This window comes from Thunnus maccoyii, chromosome 15 (genome assembly GCF_910596095.1).
Source record: "Thunnus maccoyii chromosome 15, fThuMac1.1, whole genome shotgun sequence".
Classification (NCBI taxonomy): Eukaryota; Metazoa; Chordata; class Actinopteri; order Scombriformes; family Scombridae; genus Thunnus; species Thunnus maccoyii.
In genome coordinates, this window is record NC_056547.1 from 9,727,292 (window position 1) to 9,751,945 (window position 24,654).

The 24,654-nt window shown below is 39.6% G+C and overlaps 1 protein-coding gene across 5 annotated transcripts in view; it reads right to left on the reverse strand.

The window, feature by feature from the left end:
- The window catches only part of hivep1 (HIVEP zinc finger 1), a 58,566-nt gene extending 49,740 nt beyond the window's left edge, over positions 1 to 8,826 (reverse strand). Inside the window, exons 1-2 of one of the 5 annotated variants that reach the window (XM_042436207.1) lie at positions 8,468 to 8,826; positions 3,821 to 3,956 (exon numbers count right to left, since the gene is read on the reverse strand). In XM_042436207.1, the coding sequence (XP_042292141.1) occupies positions 3,821 to 3,860 (40 nt within the window). In that variant the 5' untranslated portion in view covers positions 3,861 to 3,956; positions 8,468 to 8,826. Of the gene's footprint in view, positions 1 to 3,820; positions 3,957 to 5,234; positions 5,432 to 5,490; positions 6,082 to 6,511; positions 6,799 to 8,467 lie in introns of those variants that run through there. The other 4 variants (XM_042436204.1, XM_042436202.1, XM_042436205.1 and 1 more) reach the window with 4 other exon arrangements.
- Positions 8,827 to 24,654: the final 15,828 nt, after the last annotated feature.

Sequence of the window (24,654 nt, forward strand, 5' to 3'; positions counted from 1 at the left end):
TATACTGTATGTAACGTCACTGTTATGTTTTGACGATGTGAATGGAGGGTGGCATTAAAAAAAACACCACTATGAATGTAATTTACGGCTGCAACTAACGATTATATCACCACTGATTCATCGGCTGCTAATTTTTTCCGATTATTTGTTTTGTCTATAAAATTGTCGTGATGATGAAACTCTGTGAAACTATCCAGCTCAACTTTCACAAGAGCTCAAAGTGACGTCTTCAAATCTCTTGTTTTGTTCGACCGACAGTTCAAAAAGATATTCAATTTACAATTATATTAAAAAAAAAAAACAGAGAAAAGCAGCAAATCCTCATAAATAAGAAGGTGGAACCGGCTAATTCTTGGCATTTCTGCTTGAAAAGATAAATCAAACAATTATTTGTTTATCAAAATAGCTGCAGATTAATTTTCTGTCAATCAACTGAGATTTTTTACTTCCCTCTGCCACAGTGTCAACAAAAACTAATCATTATATGTTCATCAGATAAGGATTCATTGCAGGGTTGCTGTGTTAGATTATAACTATAAAATGCAAAAAGTAAACACCCTTTGTAACATTTACACAGGGTTTTTTTTTTTTAAATAATGCAATATATTCACTCTATCTCACCATGGTCCATATAAAGTTTAGTCTAGAGCAGCTTTACTGACAGCAAGCTTGTACATTTTCTCTTTCTGCTCTCACACAAACCTGCAAGGACGCCTTAAATTCACCTGATAGATGTCAGCAATGCAGCCGGGTCTGGATGGTGTCAATAAAACAATTCAGGTCTTTGTGTCCCCCCTGACAGGACAAAGTGTGTCAAGTCAAGATTTCAGACGAGCGAGAGAGAAAACGTTAGTGTGGTTCCTTTTATACGAGTGTCAGACTGCTGCCAAGCCTCTGAGGCAGAAAAGCCCAGAGACGAGGCTTCCTCTCATCCAGCCAAAAACTCAGAATACTGAATTAAATACGACCTTTGGGGGTTATAATCTCTGCTAAGATTAATTGCTGCAAAGTTTTAGCAAAAAAACAGGAATATAAAAATTCTTATAGCTGTGTTAAAGGCCCATTTAGCTTCAAGCTGAGTGTTTTTTAAAGCCAATCTTGGGCATTAAGCATCATCATGTGATGGCTTCAAGGCAGTATGAGGAGGATTTTTTTTTTTTTTTTTTTGAGTTTCCAGGAAAAAGACATTCTCCACAGCAGACTTTAAGCATGTGATAGCATGCCATGCAATTAGCATTTCCTGTCTGATGAAGGAAACGCCTTAAGTGCAGGCTGGCTGTGAGGAACGGTGATGAACTGGGTCAAATGCCACAAACAAGAAGCCAAACAAATGTCTCAACAAGTTATTAGATGATGAGGAAGTGAACTGGGTAGTCCCCACATAATGTTGAGAAATTTCACCAGAACTGAGGATGGCGAGTCACGTCAAGTTCACATTAACACTCCAAGATACTATTATGCTGTTCAGGCAAAAGAATAAAACACTTCTGCTTTTCCTAAAAAGGCATTTAAACTCAATTGTTTACCCTTTAAAAACACTGTAAAGCCTCGGATTTGGAAGAACAGAACTTCAGAATAATCCCTGCAGAAAAGGGAAAAGCACCAGCATTTTTTAATCACCATTAAAGATTTTACCATGCAAATCAAATTACTGCCAATTACAGTCTTTTCAAGTCCAGTCTTTCATCCTCAATTTAAAAAAAAAAAAAAAAAAAATCCAAAAACACTGCAGCAGCTGCAGCGCTACTGTCTGCACCACAAGAAGCAGGGGACCGATTACCATTAAAAATAGAATCAAGTATCATTTGGCTGCTGTTTCTATTGTCCTCTGTTGGGCGATGCAATGTACTGTTCTGAAAACTTAATTATTTATGTTGTTTGGCCAAGTAAGCTGCATGAAAAAAAAAAAAAAGAGCGCACAGGAAGTGTTTATAAGATAAATAAACAGAGGACTCTGGCTCGCTGCTCGCAGACATTAGGAAATCTGCTGTGTGGATCTACTGCTGGGGAATGGCAATGATGCACATTTTCACACCCAGCATGTAACGCTGCAAAAACCGGAGATCTGTGAACTGCAAACGTCTGTTGACACGTAAATCTGTCAATTCTCAACATAACACGGAACCCTTCAAGCCAATTGGTGTCCTTGTATTAGCGTGGCAGGATGCTGTAGCTTTCAATATGCTCTGTCAGCCCCATTATCTGTAATATGTGTCTTTTGAGTCTTTGTTGCTGCTGCTGCTGCTGCGTGAGGGTCATTAAAGATTCACCTCATCTAAAATGTATTTTCCCTCTCGTGTCGACACATAATTACACGCTAAATACTGTTTGGATAAATACGCGTCTTCGTTCGCCGCTCTGACCTCATCAGATTTGGGACAATAGTCACTGTATTACCACATGATGGCCAGTGAGGGGGGATCAAAAGCAAACAATGCAGCCACACACTCTGCTGTGTGTTATTACATGTGTTGGCAAAGACAATATATAACATCAGTAAAGCAGATTCTCACCATAAAAACCAGAAAGTGTGATATGACAGAAGGGTGAACGTATTGTTCATGATAATACCAGCATGAGTCTTAATCTGATCAAAATTAAGCTTCTGTATCATTGATAGGTTGATGTGTCATGATATGTGCGTCCACGTATCACGATAACACTCAAGCACAGCTGAAAGAGGAAGTAACATTACAGTGCTGCCACTATTGACTGACAAGTAGCCCAGTTAGAGCCTCAAAACTGCTCAATCGACTTGAATATATCCAAATTTTTTGCATCAGATTGAGTGTTTTTTCCTTCCAACACATGCAAGGTTGAAATAATAAGTCTGAACTGAGATATGATGATATTTTGTTAAAGTAACACTAACTATGGCTGCATCAGGCCTCTCGGATATGTTCTGTGGTTGAGTGCAAGAGGAGAAATGAAGCGTTCAGGAGAGACAGTGGACTGCTGAAACTGCCTGTTTCAGACAGAGGCTGAACTGATGGGCTGCATAAATGGCCAGTATAAGATAAATAAGGAGTTTTTTTGAACTGTAAATCATGACGAGATATTCCAGTAGAGCCCCAGAATAAAAATATAGACCAGGAAATGTGCAAGTTACATCCTCTCCAGCATCCATGTCAACCTTATCTCTATAAAAGTTAGAGAAGGAAACCAGGAAACCGTCCAAATGTTACAAAAAGTCGTCCAAACAATCAAACGCTGCCAAAATTGATTTTTACCTGAACAATCAAATAAAAAAAATAGCTAAACTAGGTGGAGAAAAAACCCACCAAAACTGGCAACACTGGTTTGCTCCAAAAATAAAAGGAAGCAACTTTTGAAGTGTGGAAGTGGTTTGGTTGTAAAAGATCTAAAACAAAGCACGGTAACATTTCAACAGTGTAAGAAGAGAGTGACGACACCACAAAAGACTTATTTCAAGCAGAGGTACCCAGATGAGTGTGAGTGGAACTTAGAAATCCCATGAGGAGAGCGAAAAAGCTGATGTGAGGTCTAAACAACCAGACAAGACATCAACAACAAGTTGTTTTTAACACATCAAGTCAATATTATTCAGTATTTTATCACATGATTGTATCTTTACGTCTTTAAGAAGAACACCTGCTCCACCTCTATCACACAGGAAGGAAATAAAGGCTATTCTCATCACATCTTTCAGGCCAAAAGTAAGTGATGATCTAATTGCTTTGTGGTTAGGCGAGACAACCGAGCATTTCCTCTTTGCATCCAAACCAACAAATCCGCCAATCGATTTGAAATGCTACTTCCGAACACAGCATAGACGTGAGTACGTGCAGCGCAAACTCACCTTTTAAATTTTTCGGGTTGTTCTGCTTGGTGCGCGGCATCTTTTCCGCCTCAGTTCACAGGTGCATCTTGGGGAAAGCGGGGTCTAATGTTGGACCTCGAGAAGAGCAGACTCCTGAGCCGCAGTCTGGGTACATCTACAGAAAAGAAAAACAAGAGTCAGAATCAGCTGAACATGAACTCAACGCATCAATAAGGCACTATACTGGCCTTGCAGCGTGTAGCCTCCTCCTGCTCTCACTTGGCAGCTGTCTGGGAGTCCAGGACAGAGCCACTGATTGAGTTTATTCCTCTAACAGGTGCCCAGGCTGGACTTTTTCATTTCAGGCCTCTCCTCTCTGAGCTGCTCTGTAATAATGTGCAAGTGCGGTGGGCTCAGGCTACTGTCTGCTGTCAGTGGGAGGAGGTGTGAATATCTTCTCCCCATATCAATATAACCTCTGCAGCAGCTGCTATCTGCCACTCTGATCTCAACAGAAAAGACAAGAGAGAGGTGCAGGATCCGTTGCTGTTTATGGGAAATGTCTGATTGACATGTCAGCCGCCTGATACAGGGTGCCTGCTCTTCACTTTGATGAATGTCAGCCCGGATGACAAATCATGCAAACAATAAGGTCCTGTGAGTGTGTTCTGTGTGTGTACCAGCAGTGATCGCTCGGGGCCACCGGGCCACACAGAGGTTACTATCAAGAGTTATCTCCCTGCTCACGTTAGATCACTGCAGAAAGTCTACGCAAAACATACAAAAAAAAAAACAAAACAACAGTGACTGAACCCACCTTCACAGGGGAAATGTTTCAACTCGGTTGCCCTTTTATAAAACAAAAGATTAAAAGCTTTTAAAGGTGTCATGCAAATTCTGGTTAGGGTTAAAGCAACGTCAGGCAAAAAAGGTGGGCGCTCAAGTTAAATGTTACCAAGGACGTGTGAAGCCCACAGAGCTGCCTGATATGCATAAACAACCACAGAAGAAAAGCTCACCACTGCAATGAGAGATCTTAGACAGAAAAGCATCAAATCATGAAGTAAATATCTCATATCAATATATATTTTTTATGCTTTCTTGCCCCTTGCATCATCTCTCCCATGGTCCCCCCAACGACAACTCTTACCCATGCCAGTGCAATGCACGTTGCAGTGCTTAAGGAATCAGCCTTTTGTCTCCCCCTCACCATTATTACATAACACTTACTACAACTGGATGATGGTTTTTCTCTCCATATACAGTTGGTACATGTGGCGCTAGAGCAATGACATCATCTTACGGTGGATTTCGGTGGACTCGCTGTGCACGGCCGGGAGCCTTATAGCTGCACCGGGTTCGCGCACACACACACATTAAAAAAAAAGCACACACACACACACACACACACACACATTCAAGTCACACGACAGAAACATGAAGAGCTTCTCACCTGGCTGCTTCAGTCAATGATGCACAATGCATTTTTTTTTTGTTTTGGTGCAGGTTCGACGGCGCGGATGAGGCGGGAGGAGAGAGATGTGCGCATTTTTCCCTGGGGTGTCTGTCAGTCCGTCTGCCAGCCTGCCTGCCTGCCTGCATCTATGTGTGTGTGTGTGTTTGTGTGTGTGTGTGTGTGTGTATGTATGTGTGTTTGATATTTGAGGAAACACCCAAGTGACACAAGAAAGAAAAAAAAAAAAGCATACCGGTGACTCAAGCTGCGCTGTAACGCTATGTCCTAACCGAGTCAGGCTGGAATGCAAAGGCAGGTGACTAATGATGAATTCACACCTGAGGATCATCAACCGGCGTTATGTAAAAGCAGGAAAGCGACGATACACGCACTGTGACGGGAATCTGATTGTGTGGCATGATTTGAAAGCTTGTAAAAAATCATAACATATGAACATAAAGCGATGCTGAACATGTTTTTTCTTGCTCCACGTTGCAGAAGGCGTTGAGGGGGGGTGAGTGAGAGTGAGGTTCATCTGGTGCAGTCATGGTAAACACAGCTAAAAGGGAAGGGAATTATTGGCATAGCTGCATGGAATGAAGTCAGCAAAAACAATGCGTGGGAATAGCGTATTTTGTGCCTGCTGCAACACGTGAACGCCCTGTAAGTGAGGGAGGAGCCAGGGAAAACCCCTCACTGTCTCTGGAACAGCGCTCGAATGGGACACTTCCCCGTTCATCCGACATAAACCCCCGCCGCGACGGCTCCCCTTCAGCCCTTTCCACACATGCACATTTAATCACAACATTAGCGATGACAGTGAACACATGAGAGGTACCCGAGCTGACAGAAATAGCTTCTGGCTTACCTATAACGGTGCACAATAATTTTTTAAAAGAAAACGGAGCAACAAAGAGCGCAGCGTAGAGGAGCACAAGTTGCCTCTCCTCGGTGGTTTTTTGCACGGTTTGCTGCAGAAGTCCACACACACAACAAAAACAACACTGCGCCAAAACCGGCCAGCTACGCAACCTCTTGCCTTGCTTTAACTAGACTTTAAAGACCGTTTAAAGTTAACGACAGGCCAAAACCCCGGACGAGAGACACACGGTGGAAAAGCGATAGAAGCATGTCTGACTCTCTGAGGCGCTGCAGCTACCGAGAGCGACCTATATCACAGTGACAGAAACCCCGCTCCGGCAAGCGGCTCTCACTCAAAAACACACGCAGGAAAACAAAACAAGCGCACTCAAACTGAATTTATTCATACTCACAGGTGCAGTTTTAGCTAGTGTCAGGGTTGTAACACACCTTTAGTGTAAGGAGAAAGAGAGGGGGGGGATACGGCTCTGTATTTCTCCCTTCACCTTGTCTCTCACTTTCTATTGCAGGAAACAGACAGGCCCACTGACGTCAACGGGGGTCCCGTCTCCGCCTCCCAGCCACGGGGTGTCCTCTCCGGGCAGCGGGGGGCTCCCGACGGTCGCAGTCGCATAGCTGATAACTTGTTTTAAAAACAGCAGAACCATAAATTTGTCTTGGTCTGGATCCATGTTCGTTAAAATTAAGCCTCCTCCTAATTCTCGCGGTACGAGTCGTTTCTTGTCCGAAAACGAGTGGCCGCATGCCGCGTCGTTTGTCGTAAACCTCCCCCCCTAGGCGGACCCCCACCCGCCCTCTCCTCGGCACATAGTTTAGGACTGACGGTTTTCCCGGAGGTTCCTTGTTGTCAGGTCACGTTGTGCCCCTCCGCCACTACCGACCGGGCTTTCCCATGCACAAACCCGCAGCAGGGACATAACAGTGGGCCTTTCTGCACCGGCACTGATGCCCGTGGTGGTAAATAACAAAAACATGGGTGAACTGTAGCCTCCACTTGATGCTAATCAGCCACTGATGTAACTACAGTTCAAAAACACTGCACGAAAAGGATTATTTTATGGGATTTGTCCTCCCAGATAACCATGTTCTGGTGTTTATTTTGTATATCTGCTATTTAAATAGCTTGAAATTTGTTGCCACAGTCTGTACAGAGCCTTGCATGAATACATGGATACATAAATACAGTATAAATCCACAACATAACTACATGAAATTATGTAAAATATAAAATTGGAGCAATTAATAAAAGTAAGGTAGGTAATTTTTTTTTTAAATTATGGTTATTATTATTGTACATTGCAGTTAGTATTTAATTTTTATTTTGTCATTTTAAAAATTATATAAAATTGTACATATATAACATAAAAATATATCATATGAAAAATGTGGCAGAATAAAATTAGGACCAAGTTATAAAAAAAAACATAAAACCATTAAAATGTCTGCATGGTGTTTGAAATTAACTAAATGTATACAGCATATATAATAATAAATATATTTCTGTAATGTATTTTGTATTGACTGCAGATGGAAAGTAGTTTTAGCTAAAAGAACAAAGCATCTCTTCTGTTTGTTTGCAATAATACATGTATATTATACATGGTCCCTGACAAATAAATATAGTTAATTGAATTCATTAATTAGAACTTAAACAGTTTAGTCAAATAATCATTTAGTTGAACAACATAAAAAATAAACTAACAATTTTAATAATCAACTAATTGTTAAAAGTGATTTTTAAAACAAAAATGGCAACAACTTCTCAAATGGAAATATTTATGGTTTTCTTAGTCTCCTATGATAGTATAATGGGATATATTTGGGTTTTGGGCTGTCAGTAGGATAAAACAAGAAAATGTGAAGATCATTTTTCACTATTTGCAGACATTTTATAGAGCAAATTACACATACATTAATTGAGAAAATCTGAAGATTAATCAATAATCAAATAGCTAAATGAATGCTCAAATGCTTCTTGTGTCAAATGCATTTTGTGTCCAACCTGTCCATGCCTTTACCTGAATTAAGGTTTTTTTATGTATATAGCCAATCAAACATTTCATTTTCAACTTAATTTTATTAAAGAAGTAACCATCACACCATTTTAAGGGTGAGAGGAAGCTAACTCAAAACAAACTGGTTTAAAACAACCACAAAAGAGCACTGAACTGTGAAAAGCAGTAAATATTAGCTGTCTTCTTATCCTCAAACATAAACACACATCTTTGTCTTTCCACTTTGCTTGTTTAACGAGCTAGCAATGTCAGTTTGTAGCATAGCTAGCTAGCTAGCTATGAGCTAAGCTAGTTAGCTGCAGCACCTTGTATGTGAACAGCTTGAAAACTTACCTCCAGGTGTAAAGATCACCTTTAGTCATATAGATTGACCATTTTAGAAGCTGAAATATGTTAAATGTTTTCTTCAGTATCACAGCCAACATTTTTACAGTCTGTCAGTTAGCAAAACCAGTTTATTATCATTGTGTTTCCCTGTTAGCTCAACTGTCAGTCAGGCTAAAGCAGCTACTATATCTCCAGAGAAAATACACTTTTCTGTCAGTAATATGATAACATTTTTTGACTGCAAAAAACTTTTGTAAAGGTCTCTGTGCCACCAAAATACAAAACACATAATTGCTGTCAATCTTTAATGTTTTAAACAAGGACTTGAGCCAATATTAGCTGATGCAAACAGTTAGCATTTTTCAAACTAGCTCCACCTCAAGCAGCTACAACAGTAACATGCTGCTTGCACACTGATGCTTCAATATTAATAATCTAATGATGTCATATATGGTAATATGCCAGTCAGAGGGACCAAATGAATACTATGCTTTAATACTTTAAGTATATTTTGCTGCTAATACTTATATACTTTTACATGAGTAGGATTTTTCATGCAGGATTTTTACTTGTAATGGAGTATTTTCACGTTGCTGTATTGGTACTTTTCCTTAAGTGTAGGATCTGAGGACTTCTTCCACCACAGATTTGTGTATTTGATCAGTTGGAAAACTACTCCAAATGTACAGATCTTTTGGTTACAACGTATATATGTGAATACATAGTGTGGAATCAAATGAGTAAGGTGGCGTTTCAGATGACCTTTCTGAATTACTCTCACTTTTTGCACGTTAGTATTTCCCCAGTGTCCAACTCACATTTTCCACGGTAGCTTTTTCTGCTAACAAGTGACAAAAAGTGACAAAAAGATCTAACAGCAGGGGAGGGAAATTTTAACTCCTGCTCATTTTCACATTTCTTTTAATAAATATGTGAGAGTGCCATGAATCAAGGCCACCCCATAATGCAGCATGTTTTCACATCCCACTCACTTAGAGAAAGTTCTGATAAACAAGATGACAGATTTTGTCATTTTAAAAAAGTAAGGTTTTAGACTTACTGATATAAGGTGGTAAGATGGAATTTTTTGCAGCAACTATTGTTTATTATTATTTGTGAATATCTATTTTATTTAGTATTTTAAGGTGGATATTTTCTGGGATAACCTCCTGCAATGGTTGCCTGGGTGCACTAGTGCATCTAATTTTTATCCTCTGTCTATATCCCTTAAATTATGGCGACCGTGAGAGTGAGTGAGTCCATCTATGACACATCACCGAACCAAAAAGGCCATGCTATTTTTTGCCATATAGACAGAAATAGCTCTCGGTTAAATGCGTAAATAAATCAAACGTTTTCACCTGGCAACCGGTTCCATGTGCAGCACCTGGTTAGCAGAGCAACAGTAACATGTGATGAAAAAATGTTAAAGGATGGGTTCACTTGTTCATACTGGCTATTAAAAGATGCCTTTAAAATGTGCTTTCAGTGTAAGTGATGGAGGCCAAAATCCACAGTGCGTCAATACAGTCGTTTTGTGCAAAAATGCATTTAAAAGTTGATTTGCAGCTTATATGAGGCTTAAGCAGCATTCCCTCTTTGTGTTTCCCTGTTGAGCTGCAGTGGAAGTAACAAAAAAAGGGTCTTTGGCACTAAAAAGACTAACGTTGAAAGATATCTACTTGAATGAGAATGCATCACGCTATCGACAGGCTTTATTAATTTAATTTAAACTGGAAACAATTTTAGTGTGAGAACAGATGACCCAGATTTTTAAACTAAACTGCAGCCTGAACAGTTTTTACATTTTTTTTCTTTTTTTTTATATATCGAGTCAGTAGCTGCAGTTGCTGCAAACTAGCTCTGAGAAACACACTGTCACCCAAAGAAAACTTTGCTGCAGTGAAGCAAATCTACTCATTAATAAGTGATTGTGTGACAGCCGCCCACCATCATATCACAAGCTTCCTGCAGACTGCACAGTGGGACTCCTGGCTCAGTTGAGCTTTATGACTCACCTGTTTCTGCTACAACAACTTAAAATGGCACATTTGAATAGTGGAACTTTTTTTTTTTTTTTTTTTTTTGCAAGAGGTTGTCTTTCCACAAAGAGATCTGAACATTAATGCAGCATTTCTGTCTGTATGTTGGTTTATTTTGTATGAATGAATGATGGTTATCATTATCACAGAGGCTGCTCAGTTTTCTCTATGAGACTTGGCTCTTTTTTTTTTTTAAGTCAGGCTGTCTGCACACCCACATAAAAATTGAGATGTGTTTGGTTTTTCAGTGCAAGATGCATTGCAGTGTGTGATGTTAAAACCTGTTTACATAACCACATTTTTCCTAAGAAGACAGCTTGTTTGCTTTGAGCTAATGCAACGCCAATAATAGAACAATTGTTTATTAATTGAGCCCTCAGCTGCCACTCTCTTAGCCAAAGTCAATGCGAGTGCAGATCAAATCAGAGTTTTTTTTGTGATTGCAGCTGGACAAGATACATTTGTGTCTTTAAGGTTAAGCAGAAATGTGGTGTTTCTCTGGAAGTGTTTAATGAAGAAGAGGTGATCTGGACCTCAGGGCTCTGTTCTTGGCCCTCTGCTTGTCTCTTGATATTTCACCTCTCAGCCAAATTAAAGTCAGTCACTGAATTCAATTTCCGCTAACACGCTGATGATACTCAGCTGTACGTGCTCATGAAGGCAAACGATCGCACCATTGCTGGTAAATCAGAGGCTCGTCTGACTGCTGTGAAAGACTGGATGTCACATAACTTCCTGCCTCTAAACTCAGAATAAACTGCTGATCATCGGCTCTGTCAGACACAGACACCGTTTGATCAACTAACAGAGACGATTGTGAGATCTCTCAGATTTTGACAAGCCAAGAATCTTGGTGTTTTTGTCTATGTTAAAGGGTTTTAACTACTTCGGTCCAGACTGAACTGGATTGCCAATTGTACAATTTTGTACAGACATTCATGATCCTAGAGGATGAATCCTACTGACTTTGGTCATCAATCTCAACAGGTATTGAGTGAATTGTCATGAAATTTGGTATCGACATCCATGACTAGAGGATGAATCATAATTATTTTGGTGATCTCTTGATTTTTATCTACCACCAGCAGACCACCAGTTTTCATTTATCCTGTGAAATAGTTCAACATCCAGAAGTTGAATTGGCACAAACATTTTGTACATACATTAGTGGTTCTCAGACGAAGTATCATAATGACGTTTATGGTGTCCTATAATGAAGTTGACATTTGTGGTTTTGAGTGAAATTTTTATGACAACTGAATGTTTTGCATGTGGTACACACATTCAAGTCCCCTCGTAGCATTATTTAAAATATATTTGATCCCGTGAGCTTTCCTCTAGTATCATCACCAGCTCAGATTTTACTTTGACTGATACTTGACATTGACAATGACAATTCCCATCAGCTGTAGTTTGTGTTTAGTGCTAATTAGTAAATGATAAAATGCTATCACGCTAAACTGAGATAGTGAGGGTGGTAAACATTATACCTGCTAAAAAATCAATGTATTTGAATTTTTAAAGCAGCACTGCCGTGGCTAAGTACAGTCTCACAGACCTGCTAGCATGGCTGTCGACTCCAAGTCTTGTTTGATCTGCACATCAAATAAATCATCCAGATCAATTTGTTCCACCTACACAACATTGCTCAAAATTCTGTCTTTTCTGTCCATGAATGATGTGTAGACTTGACTACTCTAACATTTAGTTCTCAGGCCTGCCAAATGCAGAATTTGGCTGTATAAAATTATAGCCCAGTTTCTCATGAGTCTACTGTTACTATTGTTATTTCTGTCTACTCTGTACATACAGTAGGACATCTGTTGCATGTCTGTCCGTTCTGGAAGAGGACTCACTCCTCTGTGGGTTTTCTTGAGGTTTCTTCTTCACTTTCCCTGTTTGAGATGTCTTTGGGATATTTCCCTTATCTGAACAGAGGGTCTAAGGACCAGAGGATGTTATGTGTTGTACAGATTGTAAATCCCTTTTGAGGTAAATTTTTGATTTGTCTTGACACCTTATCACGTTTCTGTAGATACAGTAAATCTGACTATACAGACTGACGAGATGTCTCCGAGTATCTGGAGGAATTTTCTTGACCAAAAAGGCAGCTCCCAAACTCTGCCATGTCGTTTAGACCTTTGTCAGCGCAGCAATATAATCACTGGTCATATTAAAGAAGGGGACTTCCTCAACTGTCCCCACAGCAGTGTTAGCGAATGGCAGCGAGGCTATTAATATCCTGGAGTGGTTACAGAAAATAAGCACAGCTGCCCAGCAGAACTGTCCCCTGAACAATAGCCTCTTATGTGGGGGGGAAGGCCTCTCTGTTTGTGTCCTTCTGTAACTCATGTTCGTGGGGGGTTCTTGTGCTGTTTTTCTGACTTGGTTTCCCTCAGTATCAAAAATAGATATTTATTGAACGCGACCTTGCAAAGAAAGAGAGTATTCATAAGGGAATGCCTGAGTGTCCTATTTCTCTTGGCTCACAGTTAGGCGTTTGGATAAAGATTGATGTTGCTGAAGTATTTATAGGGTGGCGTCCTTCTATCCCTTTTTCTCAGTACGTTTCCTATTGCTGCAGATATGCAAGGAACTGGTCATAAACACCCTATATAAATACGGGACAATGGTTCAGGCACTCAAGCTGTCCTATGAAGATAAGCCCTCACATATACACATATCACAGTGGACGGTTTCCCAGTTAAGCACCATTACAGAATCCCGAACCGCAGCTCAAACAGCTGCTCGCCTCCCAAACAAACTATATTTCAGGATTTTCAATTAGAGGTGCCATGCATGGTTGTAAAAGGTAAATCATGAGGCTATAATGTCCACTGGTCTCTGTGTAATTTGTATCCATAAAAAGTGGGGGAGTTTTTGCATCATGAATGGAAATAGGTTGCAATTTTAAATTTAACTACAGCAAAATATCTGTTTCCATATATTCTCCACAGCTCTGATAAAAGGTGGGGTGTACACATTGCTGGATGCTTTGTTTACACCGCACCATATGATGTTACATAACTGAGGCTGTTGCCTGGGCAACCACTCAGACTCCACCCCCCACCCAGCTATAGACACACACATATAAACACACACAGACACACACACACACACACACACACACAGCGCTTGGGCAACAGGACATTTTCCAACCACATGACTTGACTGGTTGATTTAACCCTCGTTCATACACACTATTAACGACTTGACCTCTTTCCAGTGTCCAGAAATGTTGTTCCTAAGAGGGATTTCAAAATAACCAGTAGGGGAAACATCTCTCCGCAATGATGGCTCACCACAGTGTTGTTTGATAAACAAATTAAACATTCACCACATTTTACTACCTGCACTGACACGATCCCGTTATTTATGGCTATCCATCAAAGCGTGGCCGCGCCCATGTCCTGTGTAACTTCAATAAAAATCCAACAAAAATAGGATGTAAGCTCTCACCCAGGTCGCACAATACAATGTGCAAGTTGTCAGCGGCTGAATAGCAACAATGTGAGTCAGTTTTCATTACTTCGTGTGAACAATCAGCTCCACTAGATGAATTCAAGGTCAAAGAGGCACTCCTGCCTTCTCAAGCCGTAGCCTACAATAACAACACCAGGCATCCCCGTACAAGAGCTGTCTCTTTGTGTTGAAGGGTACAGCGCTGAGTACACTCTCAGCTCTCAATGCCGGCTCAAAGCTCCATTCACACGCCATCTGACAGTCCATCGAACCAGCTTCTGGTCCAAGAGGCAGAAATAGAAGCTCTGGGCCTTCGCCGCCTTGACTGTATCAGTCAGCAAAACTGATCAAGTTTTTTCCCTGAACAATTATTTCATCCACTCCCAGTTTCAAAGTAAGCAATCCATTCAGAGAATAAAGTTGACATCTGCAATGTTTCCTTACATCTTCTATATAATAGCATGCCAATCACATTTAAATGTAATTTGTGGCATATTTTCTCTTAACTGTAACTCAGGGTTCTAGCCAGGAAACTTTTGCAAAAGATATTTTTAATCTCAATGGCACTTTCCTGGTTGAGCAAAGGTTAAATAAAAGCAAGATTAAGAGTCTGCAGCCACGTTAGCAGCTCTGAACTATCAGCATAACATGCTGATGTCTAGCAGGTAATGTTTACCATGTTCACCATTTTATTTTAGTGTGTTAGCATGCTACACTTGCTAGTTAGCACTACACAAAGTACAGCTGATGTAAATGTTGTGAGTTTTGAAAATATTTGATCATAAACCAAAGTATTGGACAAATTAAACATTTGAACTGTTGGTGGCGCTAGATGAAAAGTCAGAGATCACCAGAGTTATTGCAATTTATCCTCTGGGGACTTTGAATATCTTCATATATTTCATGGCAATCCAGCCAATAGTCACTCAAAACCAAAATGCCAACCTCATGGTGGCGCTAGAGGGGAAAATCAGGAGACCAACAAAGTCAGTTAGATTCATGCTGGAGACCATGAATGTCTGTACAAAGTATCATGGCAATCCATCCAATAGTTGTTGCGATATTTTAAGTCTCAACCAACCATCTGACCAACAGACCAGCGTTGACCATAGAGTCATGCATGGCAAAAAAATGATTGTATCTTATGTAAAGGCAAACTCTTAGAGGAGAAGAGATCTGAATCATTGGAAATTAACTTGTCTTTAGTTCCCAGCCAGTAAAGTTCAACTGAAATTTCCTCAGAAAATTAAATCAGGTTCAAATCAGATCATGCTGGCTAAACCTCTGAAAGATTCCTTATATTGTAGATGCATGTGTGTGTAATGTGTTCAGGTATGTTATGCATGTTTCCTTGCACAAACAGAATCCTCACATACTGTACATATAAATAAACTAAACCATGAACACTCAATGTCCTGCAGACATCTTCTGGCACATACAGTAGGGAACATAAAAACCGTCCCAAAGCAGCTGGGCACCAATCCAGAGATGCTTATCAAAAAAAAAAAAAAAAAAAGCAGGAAGGACAGTGTGTGTGTATATGTGTGTGAGGGTGTGATTGTTGGCCCTTAGAGAGAGCACATTTGACCGTATCCCCATGTCATCCATCATGGCTGTGCATTGCGCAGTGCCGTGCAGTGAATACGTGATGACAAGTCAGAGTAGCAGCTGCCTTCTGTTTCACCTCTACACATATGCAAGGTAAGATTATGCAAACTGTGTGTGAAATGTGTGAATAAAGCTGACATTTAGATCTATTTTAAAGTTTGTGTAAATCTCCTCGGTTTAAGCTGGAATCAACTCAAACTAAAGCCACTTCTAAGACCCTCTTTAAGCATCGTACAGTATGTGGTTATGATATTTAATCAGTGGAGCCGAAGTGAAAAGATTTTGTTGACTGCATTAAGTGAAACAATCTTACACCCTACACTAATCCCTGGTGAGAAAATCACCTTGCATGATGCCGTCTTTAAATGCAGCATTTCTCGGAAAAGTATAGCTGAGGTAAACTTCGTTTCTGTGTCCCCACTGCCTCAATCCAGCTCTCGATGCCCTGCAAAATGAGCCCTTAGGAAAAATAAATTCCCTTTTTTTTTTAACTGTTCCCAAGTGATCCACATATAGTCCAAAGGGAAAAAAATAAAATGTTTTTTAAGCTGCTCTTTAAAGCATGTCCAACATCCGTCTTCTCTGGGATTTTGTTGCCCTGCGTTGAGTCACTGCCTCAAGACGGTGCCAGTGAATTACTACAGTCCTGCGGAGTTTCCATTCAGCTGCAGAAACTGACCTGCAGGCCGGGGTACCACACGAGTTGGAGCTGTGTCGACATCTTGACAGCATCGCTGAGTAGGATGTGGGATCGGGGAGGGAGGCCAGACTGGAATCCTGGATCCTGAAGCAGAGGAGTGTTTCAGGGAGAAGCCTGGTGTTGTGTCAACATTTCCAGTGACGTTACCACAGAGGGAAAAATCCCTGCTGTTGGGAAGGCCTGGCTGTGCTAATAAGGGAAAATACTTTAAGTGTCAGCTTATATGACAGGTCCTTGTTAATGCACCACTTTGAGAGGAGAAGAAGGAGCAGAAATGCAATAATTCCTTTCCAGGGTGGGCTAAAAAAATATTAAAGAATAATATACTGTGGCTAAAAAACTATAAGAAACTGTATTCTGATAGCAGTGCTTGTAAACAGGGTTGTTGAGGACACTTTTTTGTGTCAAACACACAAAAAAAAGACACTTAATGCGTTTTTAATGCTGATTTTGATCATTTTTAGGCTCAGTTTTAACTGATTTTAGGCACAAAAAAATCAGAAAACATGAAAATAATGTGAAACTTTCTCAGGGTGTTGGGGTATTGCACTGGCTTGTCACCTCACTATTTCTTAAATCCTGTCTATGTGGCCCAGCTTATAAAAGATTGCAGATTACTTCGGGGAAAACTGAAGCGAAACTGAAAAAGGCGATTTAAATACTGGCATGTGTTCTGCTTCTTTATAGAAAGCATCACATGAGCAAATGTATGCAACCTGAAATAATTTTCCCAGGCAATTTTTCACTCTAATTTTATACTTCAAGTATGACAAAGCACCATGAAAGCACCTAACAGTAATCACAAATCATCATAGAATTTGTGTAATACAATATTCAATAATTTTTTTAAAGGAACAACTATATAAAGTGGTTATTCCATCCTTTAAAATGAAGTCTTGTGTCGGCACTTTCCGCTTGTTTGCACTCTAAGTGCCTGGAAAACATTTTGCGGGAGGAAGGAGAAGAAAAAAGATGTCAGCTGTATTGTTGCTACTTTTAGACCCTTCATTGGGGAAGAAGAAAAAGGACAGGAAACAAAGAAACACACTCAGTTTGCTCGGAAAAATGCTTCATTAGTCAGGGAGGAGAGGAGGAGCCGGATGCAGCTCCCCTGGTATTTCATACATCAGCTGACTTATGGTTTACACATTGCATTAATAACCCTCTACTGTCCCTGTGTGCACAGGCTCTGGGGAACATCAAAGCAGTACAGCAGCGCCTAAATCAGACAGCAAAGAGACCCCGAGGCCACTGTGTTGAGGAAACCTCCAGAATCCAATTTATTGATCAATTAAATGTTGTCTGAGACCTGGAAGGTAAATGTTTTGAGCTTGAGCTGGAGATAAAACCCTTGTGTGTTACAGATTAAAGTTTGTATAACAGTAATGGAAAATTCTGGTTTATTATTAAAGTTTGGGGCTTATTTTTGTAATTTTTGCTCTCATTTCTTTCGGTTATTATCAAAATGTATCAAGTTAATTGCTGTGATCTGGAAACATGGTGACATTGCTGCAACTCGAAGTTTGATGGGGCAAAGAAACACTTTATTTAGAGGTAAAACAATTTAATTTAGAGTAAGTATGAAGCTCAATGTTGAACCAGAAAGTTGGACTGTAAACTGCAACAGATGTGTACAACAGACAATTTAGGTAATAATTTTACTGTTTGTCTGTATTTTCTCTTCCGCATGAGTTTGGGTCTGATCACATGGTTATCACTGTTACCATGACAACAAAAGTCTCTTAACCTTATCAAAGTACTTATTTTAACATAAAACATGATCTCTCCATAAACCTAACAAAGTCATTTTTGTGAAAAGACTAACACAAAACTAAACGCGACCAAAAACCCTTTAAATGGACCAAAACCCATGAAAAAACACCCCTGAATTGTCCCCTTAATTTGAATTTAATTTTTTTATTTGGTGGTTTTCATGGTTTTTGGTCCATTTCAACATAAGATCCAAGTTGTAATAAAGCAGAATTCTCCTTTAATAGGGGAGACCAAGGGCTTTGTTGATGTTTGTTGAGAGCAGAAACTACAGACAACATTCAGGTCAGGCTGAGTTAAGAAACTGAATACAACAAATTATTGCGACAGAGTTTGGTGAATGCAGGTACTGTTTGTCTTTATTGTCTTTGTTTAGCTTCTATGTCTAAAATTTCTACTTTAAATTATTGTTGGTAACTATTTGTATTTAAATATAAGTAGTTGATAACTTCACAGTTTAACATTCACTTTGGGTTTAGTCACTTCCTGTCTAATGGCTTTCTGGTTTCACAGATATACGCAATGTACAATCTGAATTCAATTAACAGTAAATGGTCAACCTTACTGTGTCTCTCTTTCCATTGGCTGTGGTTTAACTTAGTGTTTAGTCAGAGTTTCAACACACTGCACAGGAACGCTACCGTGAAAAGGTTTTGAACTGGTCGAGATGGCCACAAGCAGCAAGTCGTCTGTAGCAACAGAACATCAGCATCATTGGCAAGTGTGGCTGGCGCCCGAGCTAAAGCAGACGCCAAGATAAGAGCATCATATGCTAGTTAAGAGGCTAAACTGAAAATGGAAAAGGCTGCCAGAGAAGCGGAAAAGATCACAAGAGATGCTCAAAATCAATTGGAAACAGTAAAGATAGACACAGAGTTGGCTGGAAAATGCTGAAGCAATGCAAGTTTTAGATTAAACTGGAAAATCTGAAGGAAAAAAAGGTTAAAATTGAAAGCACCAGTGAATATGTCCAATCTGTTTCAACTGCCAAACAAGCCAAAGTCTGAAAAAGCTGCACCAAACTTACCTGATCTGAATAGAGTGGAGATGAAGTCTGAAGTCAGGAGAACAGACTCCACCATGAACATACTGTACATGCTCAGTCATACACTCCTTCAGCTAGCACACCACCTCTGGTGGAGCCTTTTGCACAGTATTTGGCATAATGAGACCTTGTCAGTTCAGGAATGTGCCAATTTAATAATAAGGCTTTACCATGAATGGCACTCCTCATTCATCAATGCAGCTGGTGAAGTTCACCTCACAGCAACCTAAGAATTGGACCTCATGACTAAATGGCTGAGAAAGGAATCAGTGCATGTGGTCAACCCCGAATTGGCTTCACACAAAACATGGGGGAGACTACTTGAGTGCTATGCTGCCCCTGAAATCATTGAAAAGTTATGCAAATTATGTGAACTTGGAAATTTGTTTATGGAGATCCAAGGCGCTAAAGAAGACGGTTATCTCACCGGCCTGTCATATCTGGATACTTCATTTGGAATTGGCCCAATCATTGATAAGCTTCCATATGGGCTTCAAGAGAAGTGGGTGTCTTCTGGGTCACGGTACAAAGAACAGGACCACGGTCACTTTCCTCCCCTTGAGTATTTTTGTGACTTTGTGTGCTATGAGACAAAGAAGCGAAACAACTCTAGCTTTATGCATCAAAGCCGCACCACAGCACCCACAAAACCAGTCAAGTACATTGTGAAAAACCTTAACACCAACAAACCCATCTCAGTGCACAAAACGGATGTTTCTACAACCAAAGACGACCCTGATAAGAACCGCCTATTACACAACAAACCTCATCCTCTCAGAAAATGCAGAACATTCATAAACAAACTCCTCAATGACAGAAAGGTCTCCCTCAAGGAGAAAGGAATATATATTCAAATGCTGTTCTTCGATCATCCACTTCACCAAAGACTGCAAGTCCTCCATGAAGCCCTCTGAATGCGACAGCACCTATAATGATGCGGCCATGCATCCCGACCCATCACCTCAAACCGCCAAGGCTCCTTCACCGTCACAAGAGAACGGCAGGAAAGGAGAGGATCACTCTAACATGGCTGTTGTTAGAACAAGCTGCACAGAAGTTTGCGGTCCAAGTCAATAGAGTCGCTCATGCTCAGAGATCTGCCTCGCAAAGATTTACCCCAAGAGTGCCGAGGACAAGGACACCAAAGTAGGGATGTCCAGAGGGCCCAGTATTTGTATTTGTATCTTTGTTTGTTGAGGCAGCAAAATTATTTGTATTTGTATTTGAATACAAATACAAATAATTTTGCAGACAGACCTCTATCTATTTATACACCCATAACACAGAGACAGCACGGCGTGTAACGTGTAGGGAGGAACTTCAAGGGCGTTTATTGCTTTGCACTTTTCAATTATTGCCTATTTTTTTACAACCTAACTTTGTGGAGAGGAGAAAGGGAACAACAGGTTATGGGGAGTCCTTTGGGAGCACTTTACATGTGTCAGTAGCTCAGCTTTATCTCTGGGGAACACTCCCAAAACAAGAGTGATGTCCAAATTAGGAAAAGTGCGTCATGTAGCAGGTGGATGTTGACTCCCCTCGTTAAGACCTGCTCATAGACGTAACAGCAGAGCAGAGGAGAGAGACTGAGATAGCGATGTAGCTGACCTGAGCGCTGGTATTTGACATGTTTTTTTCTTCTTCCCGAAAACAAATAATTTTTAAAATATTTGTATAAAACAAATATTCGTAAAAAAAAACAAAACACTATTTGTGCTTTGCAGAATAATGTATTTGTATTTGTGCACATCAAAGCTTATGTGATTCTGGATGACCAATCGCTCAGATCAGAGTTCTTCGAGCTGCTCAGTGTGGAGAGCAAACCTTTCTCACAGCACCCTGCTCTGGCATCATACAAACATCCGGCAAGAAGGCAGAAAGATTTCAGATCAAGTCACTAGATGACAAAGTTCTCATCTCTCTCCTGCCACTCACTGAGTCATTCACCACAGCATGTACGAGTGAACGAGAAGTGTGACAGTAAATGGTCGACCTTACTATGACTCTTTCGTCATTGGCTGCAGTTTTAATATAGTGTTTAGTTAGAGTTTCGACACACATGCATGAGAACAGTCTGGTTTTGTTTTAGTGGGTCTGAATTGTTTTATTTTGCTTTGTTTTTTGCACGGTTTCATTGATTTGGGAATGGGTGGTTGAACTGGTTTGTTTTGGTTTGGTTTTCATCTGACAGTCAAGAGGAAATGAAACTTTCTTGGCTGCTGTTGTTGACACATGAAACACAGTGTTTCCCCAAAGAGTGTGTGAAAGCCGGGTACTTCTTACTATCAGCGTCACACATGATGCTTTAAGCACTTCCCGTCAGTGTGTAGATATCAACCTACGTGACTAAATCATAATATTAAATCGTGTTAACCTTCTCATCACCCTCAAATAAATCTGATCATAGTTTAACTTAAATGAGTTTCTTCTAAATATCAAATTAAATATTTTTCAAGTGAAGCAACTTCATCTTAACTGATAATAAATTATTTACTGTAGACTGGAAACATGAGATTTTAAGCAGTTTACTTAAAATAACTAACTTTAATTAAAAAAAAAACACTCTCTCAAATATTTACTGCTCCCTTGACACCACTGCTGTCTTCTCATTGAAAAATAAATTTGTTTTAAGGTAATACAGCATATATACTGGATAATATAAAGGATATATTATGAGAGCTTTAGTTTACAGTTGGAGGAAACTGCAGTTGAGATTCATACAGCTGTTGTTGTTCTCAGCACTCTTGCGCCCCCTGTGGACAAAACAGAAACAGAAACCTGACCCAGCACTTCACATTACACCTACTTGACATTATTATGTAGTTGATTTAATTTTAATAAAAGATAATTGAATGTCTGGATTTTTGCTGTGAACATTTTTGTTGAACTATTTATAAAGAGATGATTCACAGCCCTTAGTTTTAAGAACAGCAATTATATTATGTGCAAGGCCTCTGGAAGTATAAAAAATCTGTTCATTTACCATTTGATTAGCCATTAAACAATAATACTTATAATATTGTTTAGATTATTTTAAACTTTTATCTATCTACTTATATCTTATAAAGGACTCCCTGGAAAGCAGTATTGATAGTAAGTGTATCATTGTATGTGACATGCATTTTGTGTTACTGATGGCTGTTTTTTTATGTTTGAAATGTTTATTATTATGAACTTATAGTTTGAAATAAACTAAATTAAAGCAGCAAATCACGGAGCATTATCACCCAACTCTCCAGCTCCTCATACTCTTTGAGGCGAAGAGACACATCACCCAGTGCAACGTTGTGCCTCACTAATGTGTTTTTAATACTTTATGGTCAATAGCACAGAGGAATCAGATATATCAGGCTTTGGATACACAAACAATATTTGTAAGTAGATCGATTCATCGTGAGTTTGGCTCTGCATGTGAGATTTGTTGACAATAAGAAAAATGTAGAAAATTGAAAACTTTATCCTTTAATCAAAAAAGCTCTAAAACCTGTTGTGGAGCCAAATGTTTCCCTCGGGAGTCGGTGGAAACCAAAAGCAGAGTGAATATTGGACATGAGGAATTAATTATCATTGATCAGGTGATCAGACGCACAAAGCAAATGAAGGCTTATGACTCTCCACTTGTGCTGGATGTGTAAATAGGCAAAACTGTATGCAAAACTAGTTTGCCGTCAACGTAAAAGGTGATAATATTTCAGTGTTGTGTTCACAGCTTGTTTCTGCAAATCAGTTAATGCAGCTTTAAGTTGAATTTAAATTGAACTGACTCTGGTTTATATTCCACCTCCTACTCCAGGAATATTTTTCAGAACATCCTCCTGTTTCCACATCTTCTCCACCGCTATGAAAATCGGATCTTTCTCCTCACTTTTCTGTCATATTTAATATGTATACGCTCTGTGCTGCGGCGTGAAGCCTCTGGGCCGTCTGTCAGTTTTAAACTCACCGCTGCAACTGACCAATTCAACCCTCGAGTCTTGATTCTCAAGTTGGAGCATTAAATCCAACCAAAACATTGGTGATGTGTTCAGGGGGGCTCACTTGGGTATAAGAGCTACCCCTCAGTTCAGTCCCACATTGATGAATTATACATGCCTCGCATCACACCTCCCACGCTCCAGCTTATGTAATGTCAGCCACGCGTGGAGAAGCGTATGCATGTACGTGTGTCTATGTGGATGTATTTTTATCCAGACTGGGATTGAGGGAACGGTGACTCATTCTCTTTGCTCTTTATTTTTACCCCACAATCTGCCCACCCACCCACCGCCTATTTCTAAGAAGAAGAAGAAGAAAAGATACTAGTTTAGACATTTCCCAACTGTACAATGTTGTTATAATACCACCGCATCTTCTTCCAAGTGAGACCAAAGACATTTTTCTCAGGAAGATGAAAATAAATACAATAAAGTTAATCAGCCTCCCATAGGATCAAATCCCCCCACTGAAAAAATGCTACAGGGTGAAATATAAATAAGAGTAGAAGGATTCATAGACATCGACTATAATCTTTGTTCCTCTACGGAAACATGACGAGTGGACGCGTATATTGATTACATATAATCTTCCAACTATTGTTTTCCTCAATCACAGGTTTTTCTGTACAAATATCAGATCTAAAACTTCCACTCCAGCTGTTAAGATAAACACGTTCATTAAATGGGGGGACTCGTTAGAAAAACACAAACGAATGGTTAAAATCTAAGCACCAGAGGTCAAGATATCCTGACTTTTAGTCCCTAGTATGGAGAGTATTGGATCCCAACAGCACCAGCTGTTTGCAAATGCATCACTAAGTTGGTGCGTTACGTCTTTCCGAAGTTCTTAGTAGCTAGAAATTAGTTTCAAAATCAGTTTTTACAACTTAAGAAAGGTCTGTTCGAGTAAATACTTTCGTAATGAGTAAATCGGTCGATAGGAAACCAACTAAAAGGAAACCAAGTATATAAACAGAAAGTCACGATAGCATCACAAGCTGCAACAAAAATTCCAAACATTAACAGTTTTAGGGGCTTAAATTTAATAAACAACTGCCGAGTCTTTGTGAATGTGCAGAAGACTTTATTTAATTTATGTGCATACCTGGAGGAATATGTGTGTTATGAATGTTATGGGAATCATGTTTTTTAATTTAAGGTGTATCATTATATTGTGTCAGGTCACGTATGACGACCATATTCCATCGTAGGCCAACCTCTTTTACTTTCAATCTAAACAAGTCAGATATTAGTTGGTTGTTCAGCTTGTTTACTCAGCAGTTCCACCTGTCAGTTAGTGGCTGTAAATATTATATAAATACTGTATATACAACTCATCTCTACATAAGAACTAGTATTTGAGGTGCAGCTGGTTTTAATTAAGAGATTTAGTAAACACTGATGTTATAAGTAGACTAAGTTTGAAGAGTTTAGCTGATCTTGATGTGTAAAATTAGTGGAATTCCCCTTTTAATGAGTCTGACACACATTTTTTAAACATAATTCATCAGTAATGCTGAAAAGTAGAGATATTGTTTTGCACAAATATATGCAGATTTCTTGAGAGGAACCTAAAATCTCCCATTTTAGTG